Source organism: Chinchilla lanigera, unplaced genomic scaffold (assembly GCF_000276665.1).
Source record: "Chinchilla lanigera isolate Chin_1 unplaced genomic scaffold, ChiLan1.0 scaffold00013, whole genome shotgun sequence".
Lineage (NCBI taxonomy): Eukaryota > Metazoa > Chordata > Mammalia > Rodentia > Chinchillidae > Chinchilla > Chinchilla lanigera.
Window position 1 is genome coordinate 9,370,264 of NW_004955414.1, and position 14,414 is coordinate 9,384,677.

General features: G+C 38.9%; 1 protein-coding gene across 5 annotated transcripts in view; it reads right to left on the minus strand.

Moving 5' to 3' along the window:
* Ankrd42 (ankyrin repeat domain 42) overlaps nt 1-14,414 on the minus strand; it is a 44,426-nt gene that overhangs the window by 18,752 nt on the left and 11,260 nt on the right. For 4 of the 5 annotated variants that reach the window (XM_013511792.1, XM_013511793.1, XM_005379800.2 and 1 more), the window contains exons 3-5: nt 12,932-13,039; nt 6,251-6,370; nt 2,809-2,944 (exon numbers count right to left, since the gene is read on the minus strand). In XM_013511792.1, coding sequence (XP_013367246.1) covers nt 2,809-2,944; nt 6,251-6,370; nt 12,932-13,039 — 364 coding nt within the window. The remainder of the gene's footprint in view (nt 1-2,808; nt 2,945-6,250; nt 6,371-12,931; nt 13,040-14,414) is intronic. The other variant, XM_013511794.1, reaches the window with a different exon arrangement.

Sequence of the window (14,414 nt, forward strand, 5' to 3'; positions counted from 1 at the left end):
CTATTTTCAGTCTTTGGCAGGTATTAAGCCAATTTTTCCAGCACCATTTATTAAAGAGGCTATCATTCTTCCAGTGAGTTTGATTGGCCCCTTTATCAAAGATTAGGTGGTTGAGTGAAACACATTAGTTTTATTCCTCACAGGAAGATGATCATCCCGCCCCGTATGACAGACTCTCCCTGAGCAAGGAGAATGGCCCATGTTCCCAGCTTGTGTCCCCCTAGCCAGCCTTCTTTCAAGACACCACAGCAGGAGCCTACTTCTTGAGTGACTACATGGACCATGACTTCATAGAGACCAGATAATGGTCACCTGAAAGTAGGACTCTGAAAATTACCTTAGAAAGCAATCCCAGTTATGCACCTTAAAATTACAGAAAAAAAATGGTTATTATGTAAATAAAATAAATAAAAATTTAATATTTGGGAAAAAAGTGGCTTAAACCAAAAGTCACTATGTAAGTGTATTATTTTTATCATTATACAGTACATGTGTCACTTCTCTGTACTATTTTTGTTGTTGTTGTTGTTGTTGTTGTTTGTTTTTCTTCTGGTACCAGGAATTGAACTCGCAACCTTGTGCTTGCCAAGCAGGTGCTGTGCCACTGAGCTAAATCCCCAGCCCCTCTGTACTATTTTTATTATAACCACAAAGACTACGTCAAAGTTAAGCTTGCTCACTAAATGCATCATTTCTACCTTAAATTCTTGAAAATATCTGGAAGATATTTCCAAAACCATAAACAACTAAAGTTTGACATGAATAGACAAAATATTTTTTCCTTAGACAATTTTTTTTTGTCTTTTTGGGACAGGATCTTGCTATGCAGTTCAGGCTGGCTTTCAGCTCACTTTGTAACCAGGCTGGTCTCAAACTTGCAACAACCCTCCTGCCTCAGCTTCCCAAGAGCTAGGATTATAAGCATGTGCTAGACAAGAAATTTTAAAGAATCCCCTGAAAGTATATTGGATCAGACTGAGGGATAACTAAAACCTTCTAAAAAATAAATAAAATGCTCAGTGTGGTGGTACACACCTGTAATTCCAGCATTCAGAGGCTGAGGCAGGAGAATTACCATGAGTTCAAGGCCACCCTTGGCTACATAGTGGATTCAAGCTCAGCCTGAACTACAAGGAAAGACCTTGTCTCAAAAAAAAAAAGGAGGAGGAATGGTTGTGAGGTCGCGATTACAAAGCCCAAGAAAAGTCTTTATACCTCTGCTGTTTGGAGGAAGGAAGTTCAGTTCATATATTATACAAACCTTGACTATAGAGAAGCAAGGTGGTTCTCGTGTGGCCATGCAGCTCAGGTAAAAAAAAGCCCCCAAATTCATACATTGGTCAGCTTTTCTGTTGCTGAGACCAAATACCTAACAGCCACAACTTAAAGGAGGAAATGATTTAATCCACGGTCCATGTTATGGTTTGGGTCTAGACTTCCCCCAAAGCCTCATGCGGTCACAAGTGGGGCTTTTTCAAAGGTGTCTGGATCTAGAGTATGTGACACTGGGATTGATTCATGGTGCAATGCTAGGATCACAGGCACAAGGATTAAGGGTGTGAGTGCTGCCCACCCTAAGTAGCCTGGATAAGATATAAGAGATAGAAAGAACTGTGGTCCCTTCCTTGTTGCTTTGTAACAACCTTCTGCCTGCCATGAACTGTTTTTCCTGTGATGTCTATCTGCTATGTCATCCTGCCTTGGAGCCAGCAAAACCTCTACAAACTGTGAGCTAGATAAACCTTTCCCCTCTTAACTTTGGATGTCGGGTATTCTGAGAAAATGAGAAAAAGGTAGCGAAGTCAGCCGGCTCCAAGGGAGGGACATCACCATGGGAGGGAGCGCGTGACAGAAGCAAGCGGCTCAGTTCACGGCAGCCAGGAAGCAGAGCGCAGGGGAAGAACTCGAGCAGAGACACTCCTGAGCCCATCCAGTGACCCGCCTCCAACCGAGCCCTCCCTCCGAACAGAACAGGCAGCGGTGAACATCAGCGGCATAGTCACTAATGAATGTATTTACTGCCCCATGACTAAAATCACCTCTCAGGAATCACTTAATCCAGGAAAGCTAGTGAGTAAGGATTAGCTAGCGCGGTCTGGAAGCTGACTTGCTGGCACACACGTTGCTCTCCTAGGTCAGCTGCTCTGCCCACAGTAACTCTTCTTGTGGAAATCAGGCTCTCCGACTCTAACTGATCATATATGCTTGTATGTCTTATTTTATTTATTTATTCATTTTGGGGGGATAGGGTTCAGTCTGGCCTTGAACTCAGTTCGTATCCAAGCTGGCCTTTAACTCAAAATGACCACCTTGCCTCGCCTTGCCAGCTAACTGCAGGTTAGAAAAATATGTAGCAAATTACTCAATTTCACTAGGAGTCTTATTCTGTACTATTTAAGAAATGTTTAAAGTTATATGTGGAGAAGAAGGGTGTAACGTTAAAAGATAAGAATCCAAGTAGATGAAAGAAAAGTTGGTTAGGAGAGCCAATGTATGCTTAATTGTGCCATTTCCTCTTTTGCTGATAGAGTTGTAGGGGAGGAGAAGCAATCCGGAGGGTTACATCATCAGGATGACACAAAAATGTTCATGTCGCATATTTACTAGTTTAAAATGAGGACAGGGCTGGGGATTTAGCTCAGCGGCAAAGTGCCTGCCTGGCAAGCGCAAGGTCATGAGTTCGGTTCCCGGTACTGGAGAAAAACCAAAAAAAAAAAAAAAAAATGAGGACAATTTGAATTTATTAAATATAATCACACAGTTGAAATATATTAAGGAAAAACTAAAATATTTGCTTCTGCAGAATACCTGGAAGATTTCCATTGAAGTCCACATCTTCAGTGCCACATCCCCATCTGACGAGAAGCTGTAAACAGCCCAGCCGCCCATGAAAAGCTGCATAATGTACAGGTTTCCAATCCCTCTTATCAGTCACGCTGGGATCCTAGAGGCAACAGTCACAAGGATTCGTTTCCTCCCATTTTGCAGGGATAACTCTAAGTCTAGTAGCTTAATGCTACAAATGAAAATTAGAGGCTATTCTCAAAATTATACAGCAAATAATAAATCGAAAAATTTACTCCAACTACTGATTTGAACATGAGATATCAGCAAAATTTTACAAAATAGCCTTTTTTTTTTTTTTTAAACAAGGTCTTGCTATGTAGTTCAGACTGGCTTTGAACTCATTATGTAGGCTAGGCTGGCCTCTAACTCATGGCAATCCTCCTGCCTCAGCCTGCTGAGTGCTGGGATTACAGATGTGTGCTACCACGCCTGGCTAAAATATTCTTCCAAAAAAGAACATAATTATTCATATAAAATAGTTTTTAAAAAAGAAATTTAAACCAATCATTCTGCTAGTCACAACTTCCTGCTGGGCACAGTGTGGCAGCATATGCCAATAATCCCAGCAACCTACAAGCTGAAGCAGAAGGATCACCACAAGTTCATGACCAGCCTGAGCTACATAGCAAGATCCTATCTAAAAAAAAAAAACATCCTGATCAGTAAAATGACAAATATAGATTTAAATCATCAAATCATATCATTAAGAAACTACTTAATGGCAAAATATTTAATATGCTTTTCAATTTTTGTCTAACTATAGAAACACCAACTCTAACCATAATATATCATTATAGAAAGTTATTTCTTTATAATAAGTTATTGTTAGGGGCTGGGGATTTAGCTCAGCAGCACAGCACCTGCCTGGCAAGCGCGAGGTCATGAGTTCGATTCCTGGTACCAGAAAAAAACAAAAAAAACAAACAAAAAATACAATAAGTTATTGTTACAAAAAGTTATTCCTTTTGTTAATATTAAAAATAAACTGCAATAAATAAAATTTCTGTAGAAATAAATAACTTCCTAAAGTATATGAAATATGTGCAAAAACTTTTCAATGAGATCCCAGTTGTTGATTCTTTGAAGTATTTCCCATGCAGTTTGGTTTTTGTTTGTGAACTCTCTGCCTACCCCTACGTCTTCAAGATTTTTACCTACTTTCTCTTCCAGTAGATTTAGGGTTTCTGTTTTAATATTTATATCTTTAATCCATTTTGACTTTAGTTTGGTGCATGCTGATATGGATCTAGTTTTAGTCTTCATTCCAGCATCATTTATAAAGAGGCTGTCTTTCTTCCAGTGAACATGTCTGGCCCCTTTGTCAGAGATAAGGTGGCTGAGTGTGTTTGTGGTTGTGACTGCATTTTCCAGTCTATTCCATTGATGCTAAGGTCTGTGTTTTTGCCAGTACCACGCTGATTTTATCACAGTAGCTTTGTAGTATAATTTCAGGTCAAGGATTGTTGTGCCTCCTGCCTTGCCTTTGTTGACAAGGATTGCTTTTGCTATTCTGGGTCTCTTCTGGTTCCAGATTAATTTTAGGAATGTTTTCTCTAGATCTGTGAGGTATACTAATGGTATTTTGATTGGGGTTGCACTGAATCTGTATAACAATTTTGGAAGTATGGCCATTTTCACAACTAAAGAAACCACCAAAAGAGTAAAAAGAAAAACCACAAATTGGGAAAATATTTTAGCCAACTGTCCTTTGGACAAAGCACTTCTATCTAGAATATATAAAAATTTAAAAAATTAGCCGCCTCCAATTCAAAGACCAATTCAAAAATGGGCCTCTGAGATGAATACATACTTCTCAGAGAAACAAATGAAAAAAATACATGAAAATATGTTCATCATTAGCCATTCAAGAAATTCAAATTAAGACAACAATGAGATTCCATCTTACCCCAGAAAGAATGGCTATCATCAAGAAATCAACCAATAACAAATGCTGGCAGGGCTGTGGGCAAAAAGGAACCCTTCTCCACTGTTGGTGGGAATGGAGACTGGTGCAACCACTGTGGAAATCAGCCTGGAGATTTCTCAGTAAACTAGGATTAGAGGTCCCTTTCAACCCAGCTATTTCCTTCCTGGGTATTTTTCCAGAAGAAGTGAAAACATCACACCACAGCGATAGATGGGCACCCATGTTTACAGCAGTGCAATTTATAATATGTAGCTAAATCATGGAAACAACCCAAATGCCCATCAACTGTAGAATGGATAAAAAAAATGTGGTATTTTTAAATAATGAAATAGTACTCAGCTATAAAGCAAGGTAAACGTGAGGCTTTTATAGGTAAATGGATGCATCTGGAGACCATACTCATAAGTGAAATAAATCAGACTCATGTGTAAACATCATATTGTCTCCCTAGCGTAAGAACCTGAAAGAGTTAATAAAATCTAAAAGGTACAACAGATGTTGTGAAAGGGAAAGAAACTGCTCAAAAGGAAAGAACGACTAGGATGAGGGAAAAGAGGAAGGAAAGAAAGAAGGGAAAAAATATGACTACATACATATGTATACGTGTACACACACACGATAGCTAATTGTACTACGAATTTCTACTGCTTTAGTGAAATGTACAGTTAATGTTTAATTGTTTGATCAATCTTATGTGCCTATTTTTTTCTGAGTAACCAATTTGAAGAACAATATGTAATAAAACAAGCATTGTTAATTTCCTATCACCTTGTCTGAAATTCTGTATTGCTTTTATTGTTTTTATGTGGTTTTATTTATGTCTGTGTGTTTGTTAATATGTCTTGGTTCTTTGATCTTTAAAATTAAAAAAAATTTTCTAAAAAGCATATGAAATAAGAATTTGAAAAGAAGGGGCTGGGGATTTAGCTCAGCGGCAAAAGCGCCTGCCCGACAAGCGCAAGGTCATGAGTTCGGTTGCCGGTACCGGAGAAAAAAAAAAAAAAAAAAAAGAATTTCAAAAGAAACACATACATAGACAAACAGAATTTTATAAAGATTTACAACTACCTGGTTAAAATATGTTTAAAAGATTAGTAATCTTCCCAGTTAAACTATGACCCAGTGTGCATTTACCCATGTACACACATGCACACGCACATAGCTGGAAATACTTTTGCTACTAAACTACTTATGGGTGAGATTTATCTTCATAATTTACCCCATGTTTACAAGCTAAAAGGAAAGATTATATTGCTTTTCGAAAGTCATACGAGATTTTTTTTTTTTTTTTTGTACTGGGAATTGAACTCAGGACCTTGTGCTTGCCAGGCAGGCACTTATGCCACTAAGCTATATCCCCAGCCCGATACAAGAGATTTTAAAAGTGAAGAAGAGATCATCAGACTACCAACCACCTCGTTACATACTATCTACATCTACACAGTTACATACTACCACATATTAAAGATCGCTCACCACTCCACTTCGGAGCATTATTTGTAAAGTGAAAGAATGACCATGAGTTGCAGCAAGGTGTAAAGGAGTGCATCCACGATGATCTTGAGCTGCCAGATTTGCACCATTGACTATAAGAGCCTAAAAATAGAGAAATGGGAATGAATTCATATGAGTACAAATGCTACATTATGAATATAGATAGAAAGGTAAGCAATTTATTAACCTATAGCTAAATTATTATTTATGTCCTTATATAGTGCTACATGAGACAGTCTTAGCTAATCCTTTTTTTGAGATAGAGTCTCACTATGTAGCTCAGGCTGGCCTTCAACTCACTATGCAGCACAGACTGGCCTCCAAATCACAGAGATCCTCCTGCCTCAGCTTCCCAAGTGCTGGGATTACAGGTATACACCACCACCTCCAGCTAGCTAATCCTAATAAAATGTGTGATGTCCTTTTTTACATGTTCTAAGAGATGTTTGTGGTACCTGACTTTACATTCTGATTTAAGTGTACATATACAATTTCTAAGGCACTGTTTCAAAAACACAGATTAATAACCACTAAGTTAAATAATTTAATGCTAAGCTAGTAAAAGAAATTTAAACTTTCACTATTTCAAAAGTAGAACTGTAATTAACTGGTGTCTCAGTTTGGAGTTTTACTAGCAGAACAATGTAATATAGGAACATATTTTATAAGATTATGTATAATAATCACCTAAATAATGATATACAAAAGAGTGCAGAAAATCTGTCCACACACTAAAGACCAAAGAATCCAACTGAGGGCCTGGACCCATGCTAATGTCCTGCATGAGTCCACTGAAGACCTAGAGCCCATAACAATGCCCCCGATGAGTCCAGCTGGAGGTCTAAAGCCCATGACGATGTCTCATGCAGGCCTATTTCACGGATCTGCACTGGGAGGGCCCAAAGGTCAATTGTGGAAGCTAGAAAGTCAGAAGCTGATTCAGTTCAGCTGGGTGTTTTAAGCTGACCACTAGTTGTCAAACCACCACAACTGGGCTTTAAGCTCAACAAGAGTTTAATTATTAAAGTATTCTAAGCTCCAGATCAAGATGCTAAGGAGGTTTCACCTGAATTTGGAACAGCCCAGTTTCTATGTATGTATTATATCATATATACACCACACCATCTATATAATATACAGAGTAACTGACTTCAAGGAATTATTTGTCCCACTCAAAATTTCAGCAATTTATTATAAGAATATGAACAAACATTTAAAAGTTTATACAGGGAAACAAAAGACCCAAAATATCCAATAGAATACTGATGGAAAACAACAAATCTAGAGGACTGATACTATCCAACTTTAAGATTCACTAAAAGTTGACAATAATTAAAACAGAATGATAATGACCAAAGTATACAGAAAGATCCATGGAATGGAATAGAGTCCAGAAATAGACTCAACTATAGTCAACTGATTTTGACAAATGAGTAATGGCATAATATAATTGGGGAAAATGACTGTTTCAACAAATGTTGCTGTAATGATTGGGCATTCAGATATAAAAGCAATGAACCGCCAACGGTGGTGGTGCACACCTGCAATCCCAGCACTCCAGAGGCTGAGGCAGGAGGATCACTCGAGTTCAAGGCCAACCTGGGCTACATAAAAGAGTTCAAGGCCAGCCTGCACTACATGGTGAGACCCTGTCTCAAAAATACAAAACAATGAAACAATGAATTTACATACAGATCTTACACTCTTTAAAAAATTAACTCTACATAAGTCCCATGCACAAATGCAAAATGGCAAATCTAAGGAAGGTAGATCAGCTAAAAGAACAGCCAGTGGGGGCTGTGGATTTAGCTCAGTGGCACAGCGCCTACCTGGCAAGCATGGTTGTGAGTTCGACTCCCCGTACCGGAAAAACAAACAAACAAAAAAAAACAACAACAGCCAGTATTGGGACCTCTCTAGAAGGATTCTACAACTCTGGTGAGTTGCCCAACCTCCAAAGCAAGAAGAGTGTTGGACCCCAGAGAACAGGAGTCAACCAGAATATTCTAGTTACTAAGCTTTGTTATCTTTATCGTATAAACTAACTTTGTTTGTTTATATAATCTAGAGCTAGTCACTATAAAAGGTCTTCAGGGGGCTGGGGATTTAGCTCAGCGGCAAAGCGCCTGCCTGGCAAGCGCAAGGTCGTGAGTTCGGTTCCCAGTACCGGAGAAAAACCAAAAAAAAAAAAAATAATAAAAAATAAAAGGTCTTCAGGTCGCAAAATAGAGGCCAGACACAAGTTCTAAGCCTGATAGTAAAAATAAAATTTTAATATCCTAGCGATCATAAAACCATAGATATCTATGCTTATTCATTTGCAATTGTTATAATTAAGATAGGATATTAAATTTCTTATTAACAAAACAAGGAGAAATCTGTATGCTCTTAAACTCTCTCTGCTATATTTGAGTAAGCTCCTCAAAATAGAGGTCAATATTAAGGACAAAAGGCTTATGCCAAGTGCTAGATAATGGCAGATATATATCGTAATAAATTTGTCCAAATCCATACCGTATGCTACCAACAGTGAGCCCTAATATAAACTGTAGATGTTTGGCAGTTATGATGGGTCACTACAGATTCATCAACTGGGAACTTAATTATCAATGAGAAGTTCTTGTACCTTCTGCTCAATTTTGCTTAACCTAAAACTTCTCTAAAAAGCCTGTTTTTGAAGAAAAGAGAATATGTTCCTTTGGTGCTGAGGGTTAAATCCAGGGCCTTGCAGATGCTAAATATTCTCCATATCACTCAACTATACCCTTGCCCCCAATATAGTTTAGTTCTTGTCTCCCTTACCTTTTTTTCTTTTTTATCAGGCCTACATTCACCAAGATCACAGCAAATGATTACTCACTCAAAATTCCTAACAAGGGTTCTAGGAAGAATAACCTCCATGATTTAGTCTGATCCCTACCAACTAGCCAATAATCATCATCTGTGATACACTGAGTGCTTACTGGGTTTGAAGTGTCAGGAGGAATGTACAACTTAGGAATTCAGTACATATATAGACAAACATAACCATACAGGGGCTGGGGATTTAGCTCAACGGCAAAAGTGCCTGCCTGGCAAGCGCAAGGTCGTGAGTTCGGTTCCCGGTACCGGAGAAAAACCAAAAAAAAACAAACATAACCATACAAAGAAGTTTTTGATAAGGAAATACACATGGCACAGGACCAAAAGAGCACTACAAAGCTCTGAAGGAAGAAGTCACTTTGAGGAAGAGGAAAATCAAGGAACAGCGTGGGAGTGATATGAACTAATGGGTGGAGGAAGGAAAGCATCAGGCAGAGCTTCACTGACACTGGTATCTCCTGAAGTTATTGTTGTTTTGTGTGTTTCATTGCGCAGCTTCTCAAATTAATGCCTCCCTAACCCAACTCCAAATCTATCTGCAAACTGGGAGCCATCCCTACCCTTGCATGAAATATAGCCAGCCTCCCCCTATAGTGAGTTTAATGGCATCTCCTTACATTTTTTGCGGGGAGGGTTTTTTGTTTTTTTCTGGTACCAGGAATCAAACTCATGACCTCGCACTTGCCAGGCAGGCACTGTGCCGCTGAGCTAAATCCCCGGCCCCTCCTTATGCTTTATATCCCTTAGTTTTATCCATAAATGATATGCTGCCTGTCTCCTTCCTCTTCCTCCTCCCCCTCCCTCCTCCCTTCTCCTTCTTCCTCCTCCTCTTCTTCATCTTCGTCTTCTTCTGCTCTTTTGAGACAGTGTCTTCCTATGTAGTTCAGCCTGATCTTGAACTAATTATGTAGCCACGGCTGGCCTTGAACTTGCAGCAATCCTCCTTCCTCTGCCTCCCAAGTGCCAGGATGACAGACGTGCACCACCATGTCCAGCTGCACTGCCTGTCTTCTTAAAACAAACTTCCTTCACTCCTACAGCCCTCTTTGATCCTGCTTCTCCCATCTTCCTGATCGTCCTTCTCTGAGGTGTTTATACATGTCTGTTTCTCTCCATACCTATTAGTATCATTCTTCATCATTCAGCCTTTAACACTCTAAGCTCTTCTCTATATTCTCTTATTCCCGAAGCCTCTCTCTCCAGTCCCCTTTCCAGCTGCCTAGACTTTTTCTTCTACAATGGTCTACAGTCACTTTAAACTCAACATACACCAACTAGAACTCAGCAACTTTCCTTCCAAATCTTCCATGCCTTTCAGATTTCCCTACCCACTATCTGTCAATCTGACTCAAAACTTTAAGTTCGTACTGTCAATGACATGTCTGTCACTGCCTACTTTGTATGATGTCTTGTCTCATTTTCTTTTTTTTTCTGCCACTACTTGATTTTACTCTCTCTGGTTAGTGACTACAGCAAAAAATATTTAACTAACCACCTTGCCTTTAAACTGTCCTTACCCCTGGTAATTCTAGATACATATCTGCTGGAATAATTTCCTGAACTGTTCCATTACCTCAGTCCCCTTTTAATGTCCATGTAAATATATGTAAATGTATATATCTACATGTTTATGCATAGATATATACCTATTTTATGTGTTTGTATATATATAATGGATAGTGCATCTGTAAGGTTATTTCTATACAGGTGAATCCAAAATCTTTATTCTGAGATATTTCATAAATCCAGTCTGTCCAAACTGAGTTTATAACAATCTATACCACAAATCATTTATATTGAGTCAAACCCATATAATGGTATATCCCCTGAACACATCTCAATTTTTCAATTCAGGGCCTTCACACAGAAAATATAGTACAGAGAACAGGAAAAGTCCAGGTTCAAATCCTGGCTCTGTCACTTGCATACACAAGATACTTAACATTCTGATTCTATTTCATAATCTATAAAAAGGGAAACTCATAGAATTATTATATTAAATGAAATGCGTGAGACAGTATAAATGACACATAATGTTCAATAGATGATACTCATTTTTATTTGCTCCTGACATATTCCCTTTCTATAATGCTTCCTCCTCACCAGTTCTTTAAAATCAACCTACTGGTGACGCACACCTGTAATCCCAGCACTCAGGATGCTGAGGCAGGATGATCGTTACAAGTTGTAGACCAGCCTGGGCTACAAAGTGAGCTCAAGGTCAGCCTGAACTGCATAGTGAGACCCTGTCTCAAAAAGACAATAAATAAATAAATAAATAAAAACAAAATCTACCTACTCTCTTAGGCTTAGCTGCTATTTTATCTCTTCTACTCAATTCTCGCTCCTCCAAAGTTAAACAAATCTTCACATCTACACTTATTATAAGATATTTAATAAACTTTGGTTTATATTGTTCTGTAACTAATTCATAATAGCTAAGTCTTAGAAGTGGCCCATATGTCCATCAGCAGATGAATGGATAGAGAAAATGTGGTATTTATACACAATGAAGTATTATTTTGCCTTAAAGAAAGATAAACTTGAGTCATGTGGAAAAATGGATGTACCTTGAGTCCATACTATGAAGTAAAACATATGATACACATCAACTTAAATATTGATTGCATGGTTTCTCTTATATTAGAAACCCAAAATATAAATATCAGGCAAAATAAAAGATAATACGAAGTGGGGAACTAGATCTTTTGCAAATGGGAAGGGATCAAGAGACGGAAGGAAGAGGGGATAGCACAGGAGGGGGTGAAAAATGAAATGATACATATTCTGTACATGTACCAACTCCCCACAAGGAATATAATCATTATGTACTGTAAACATGTACTAATAAAAAATACTATTTGAAGAAAAACAGAGACTGAAAATACTACAAACTGGGAAGTTTATTAATAAGAGAAATTTATTTCACACAGTACTAGATGCTGAGAAGTCCAAAATCAAAGGACTAGAAGATATGTCTGATAATGGCCTTTTCCAAATAAACACAAACTTTTTACTGTATCCTTCGATGAAAAGACTAACAAGCTTTCTGAAGTCTTTTTAGTATTTTTTTAAAATTTGATTTTCTCTTTTTAAGACTGTTTCACTATGCAGTTTGAGCTGGCCTTGAACTCACTTTGTAGGCCAGGCTGACCTTGAACTCATAGTGATCCTCCTGCCTCAGCCTCCTGAGTGCTGGGATTAGAGGCGTGCACCACAACTGGCTCTGACGTCTTTTTCTATAAAGTAAGTAATCCTATTTACCAGGGCAGAGCCCTCATGACATAATAACCTCCTCAAGGTGCCCAATCCCTAGTAACATCAGCTCAGGGGTAAAGATTCAAGCATATCTGGGTTTTTTGGGGGTTTTGGGTTTTTTTTTGGTTTTTTGTTTTTGTACCAGGAACTGAACTCAGGACCTTGCACGTGCCAGGCAAGCACATGCCACTGAGCTAAATTACTGGCCCCTCAACATATTTGTTTTGGGAGAACATGAACATTTAGACCACAGCAGGAAGCTACAAAACAGATAATCTAGACATGACTATGACGTCCCTCAAACTAACCCAAAAAGTCAATTACTTAAGAAATTAAGGGACTTTTGGTCTCATATCATTTGTTTAAATGTATAGTTGGTATCAAAATCTGAGTAACTGGAGTCTAGTAACTTCTTACTTAGACTACGTAATGATATCTATTGGGTCATATAATTAGCCTTACAGCAATAGCCTAACAGAACTATGCTAACACAACTGAACTCACTGAATTAAAAAAAAGAAGAATAACCAAAGTTGGTATTACCTGCATGCAAGCATCTTGACCCCTGATTGCAGCTATGTGAGCTGCAGTCCAGCCTCTTGTAGTTACTTGTGTGATATCAGCTCCATGCCAGAGCAGCCAATGAAGACACTAAGAAAATGACATTAAAAAGTGATAATACAATTCTACAACTTTTAAATTTAGTCTATTATCACAAAATTCCCACTATAGCCTGAGAAAGGGGTCAAGCATAAGGAAAAAAAACCACAATGACATGGTAGCCAAAATTTGGCCTACTGGGTAAAACACAGGAGTAGTATGAATCTATGTGATGCAGACACTACTCAATTACAGGCAGTTGTGAGAAAGCCAAACAAAACATATCTGTGAGCCAAAACCATTCAAGGACTGCCAGTTTGCAATTTCTAGGATAAATTTTTCTTTAACTTAATACACGGGGCTTCACTATGTTGCCTAAGCTGACCAATACTCCCAGGTTCAAAGGATCCTTCTGTCTCAGCCTCCCAGGCAGCTGAGACTACAAGCACATGCCACTGTGCCTGTCTTCTACTATAAATCTGTAAATGAATCTAAAAGCTTTTATACCAGAATAAACACTGTTACTTGGATGATACCCTTTAAAAAAAAAGAAGTGATTTCTTTAAAAAAAAAAAAAAAGACGGAGACTGCCAGGAAAATGGTGGAGTGGTAAAGAACAGAAAAATAGCCTCTCCAAGATTTGGTGCCCATTTGCTGGACTATACCAATGTGAGGAACAGAAGTAGGAAAGTGGGTCCCCAGGACCCAGCAAGGATCTGAAACAAGAATTGAAGCCCACAAGGAGAGGAAAGAGACCTCAATGCAGGAGGAGGTGGCAAGCCGTGCTTTCTCGCTGAGCCCCAGCTCACTGCATGGGAGGGACAGCTCAAGCCTACAGACACGTGGTGCCTACTGACAATCCAGAAGCCTCTGTGGAGAAATGCACCACTGGAAGGGAGCAATGCAAGCAGCAGACTGCAGGTGGTAGTGAGTTACTCAGGTTCACACATCTCCCAGCACGGGGCGATTGGTAGCCATCTTGGAGAGATGCCAACTGAACTGAGTCAGAACTCAGAGCAGCTGTGGGTTAACTCGATCTAGCAGCTCCCAGTGTCAGGGTCAGGCAGAACGGAGTACAAGTCTGCAGGAAGTCAAGGAGCCTAGCTCAAACCAGCAGGAGGCACACAAGTGTTGCTGGTGGAACAAATCTGGTTCCAGCATCACGGACAAAAACCAGCCTCAACTTTAAAGGAGCTAAAGGTTCAGGATTGCTGGAATTACTTACTATGCCACTGTAAATCTACAGCTGGCTTGCTGGGATTAATCAACACTGATTTGGGGTCTGTCTGCCCACTCTGTCTCCAAGTGACAGCAGAAACACACCCAGAAATGGATATTTTTAGTTCTTTTTTTTAATTTTAAAAATAGAAGGAGGAAAGCATTAACAGACAACCTTTTACAAAATAGCAAAAGAACAGTACAGACA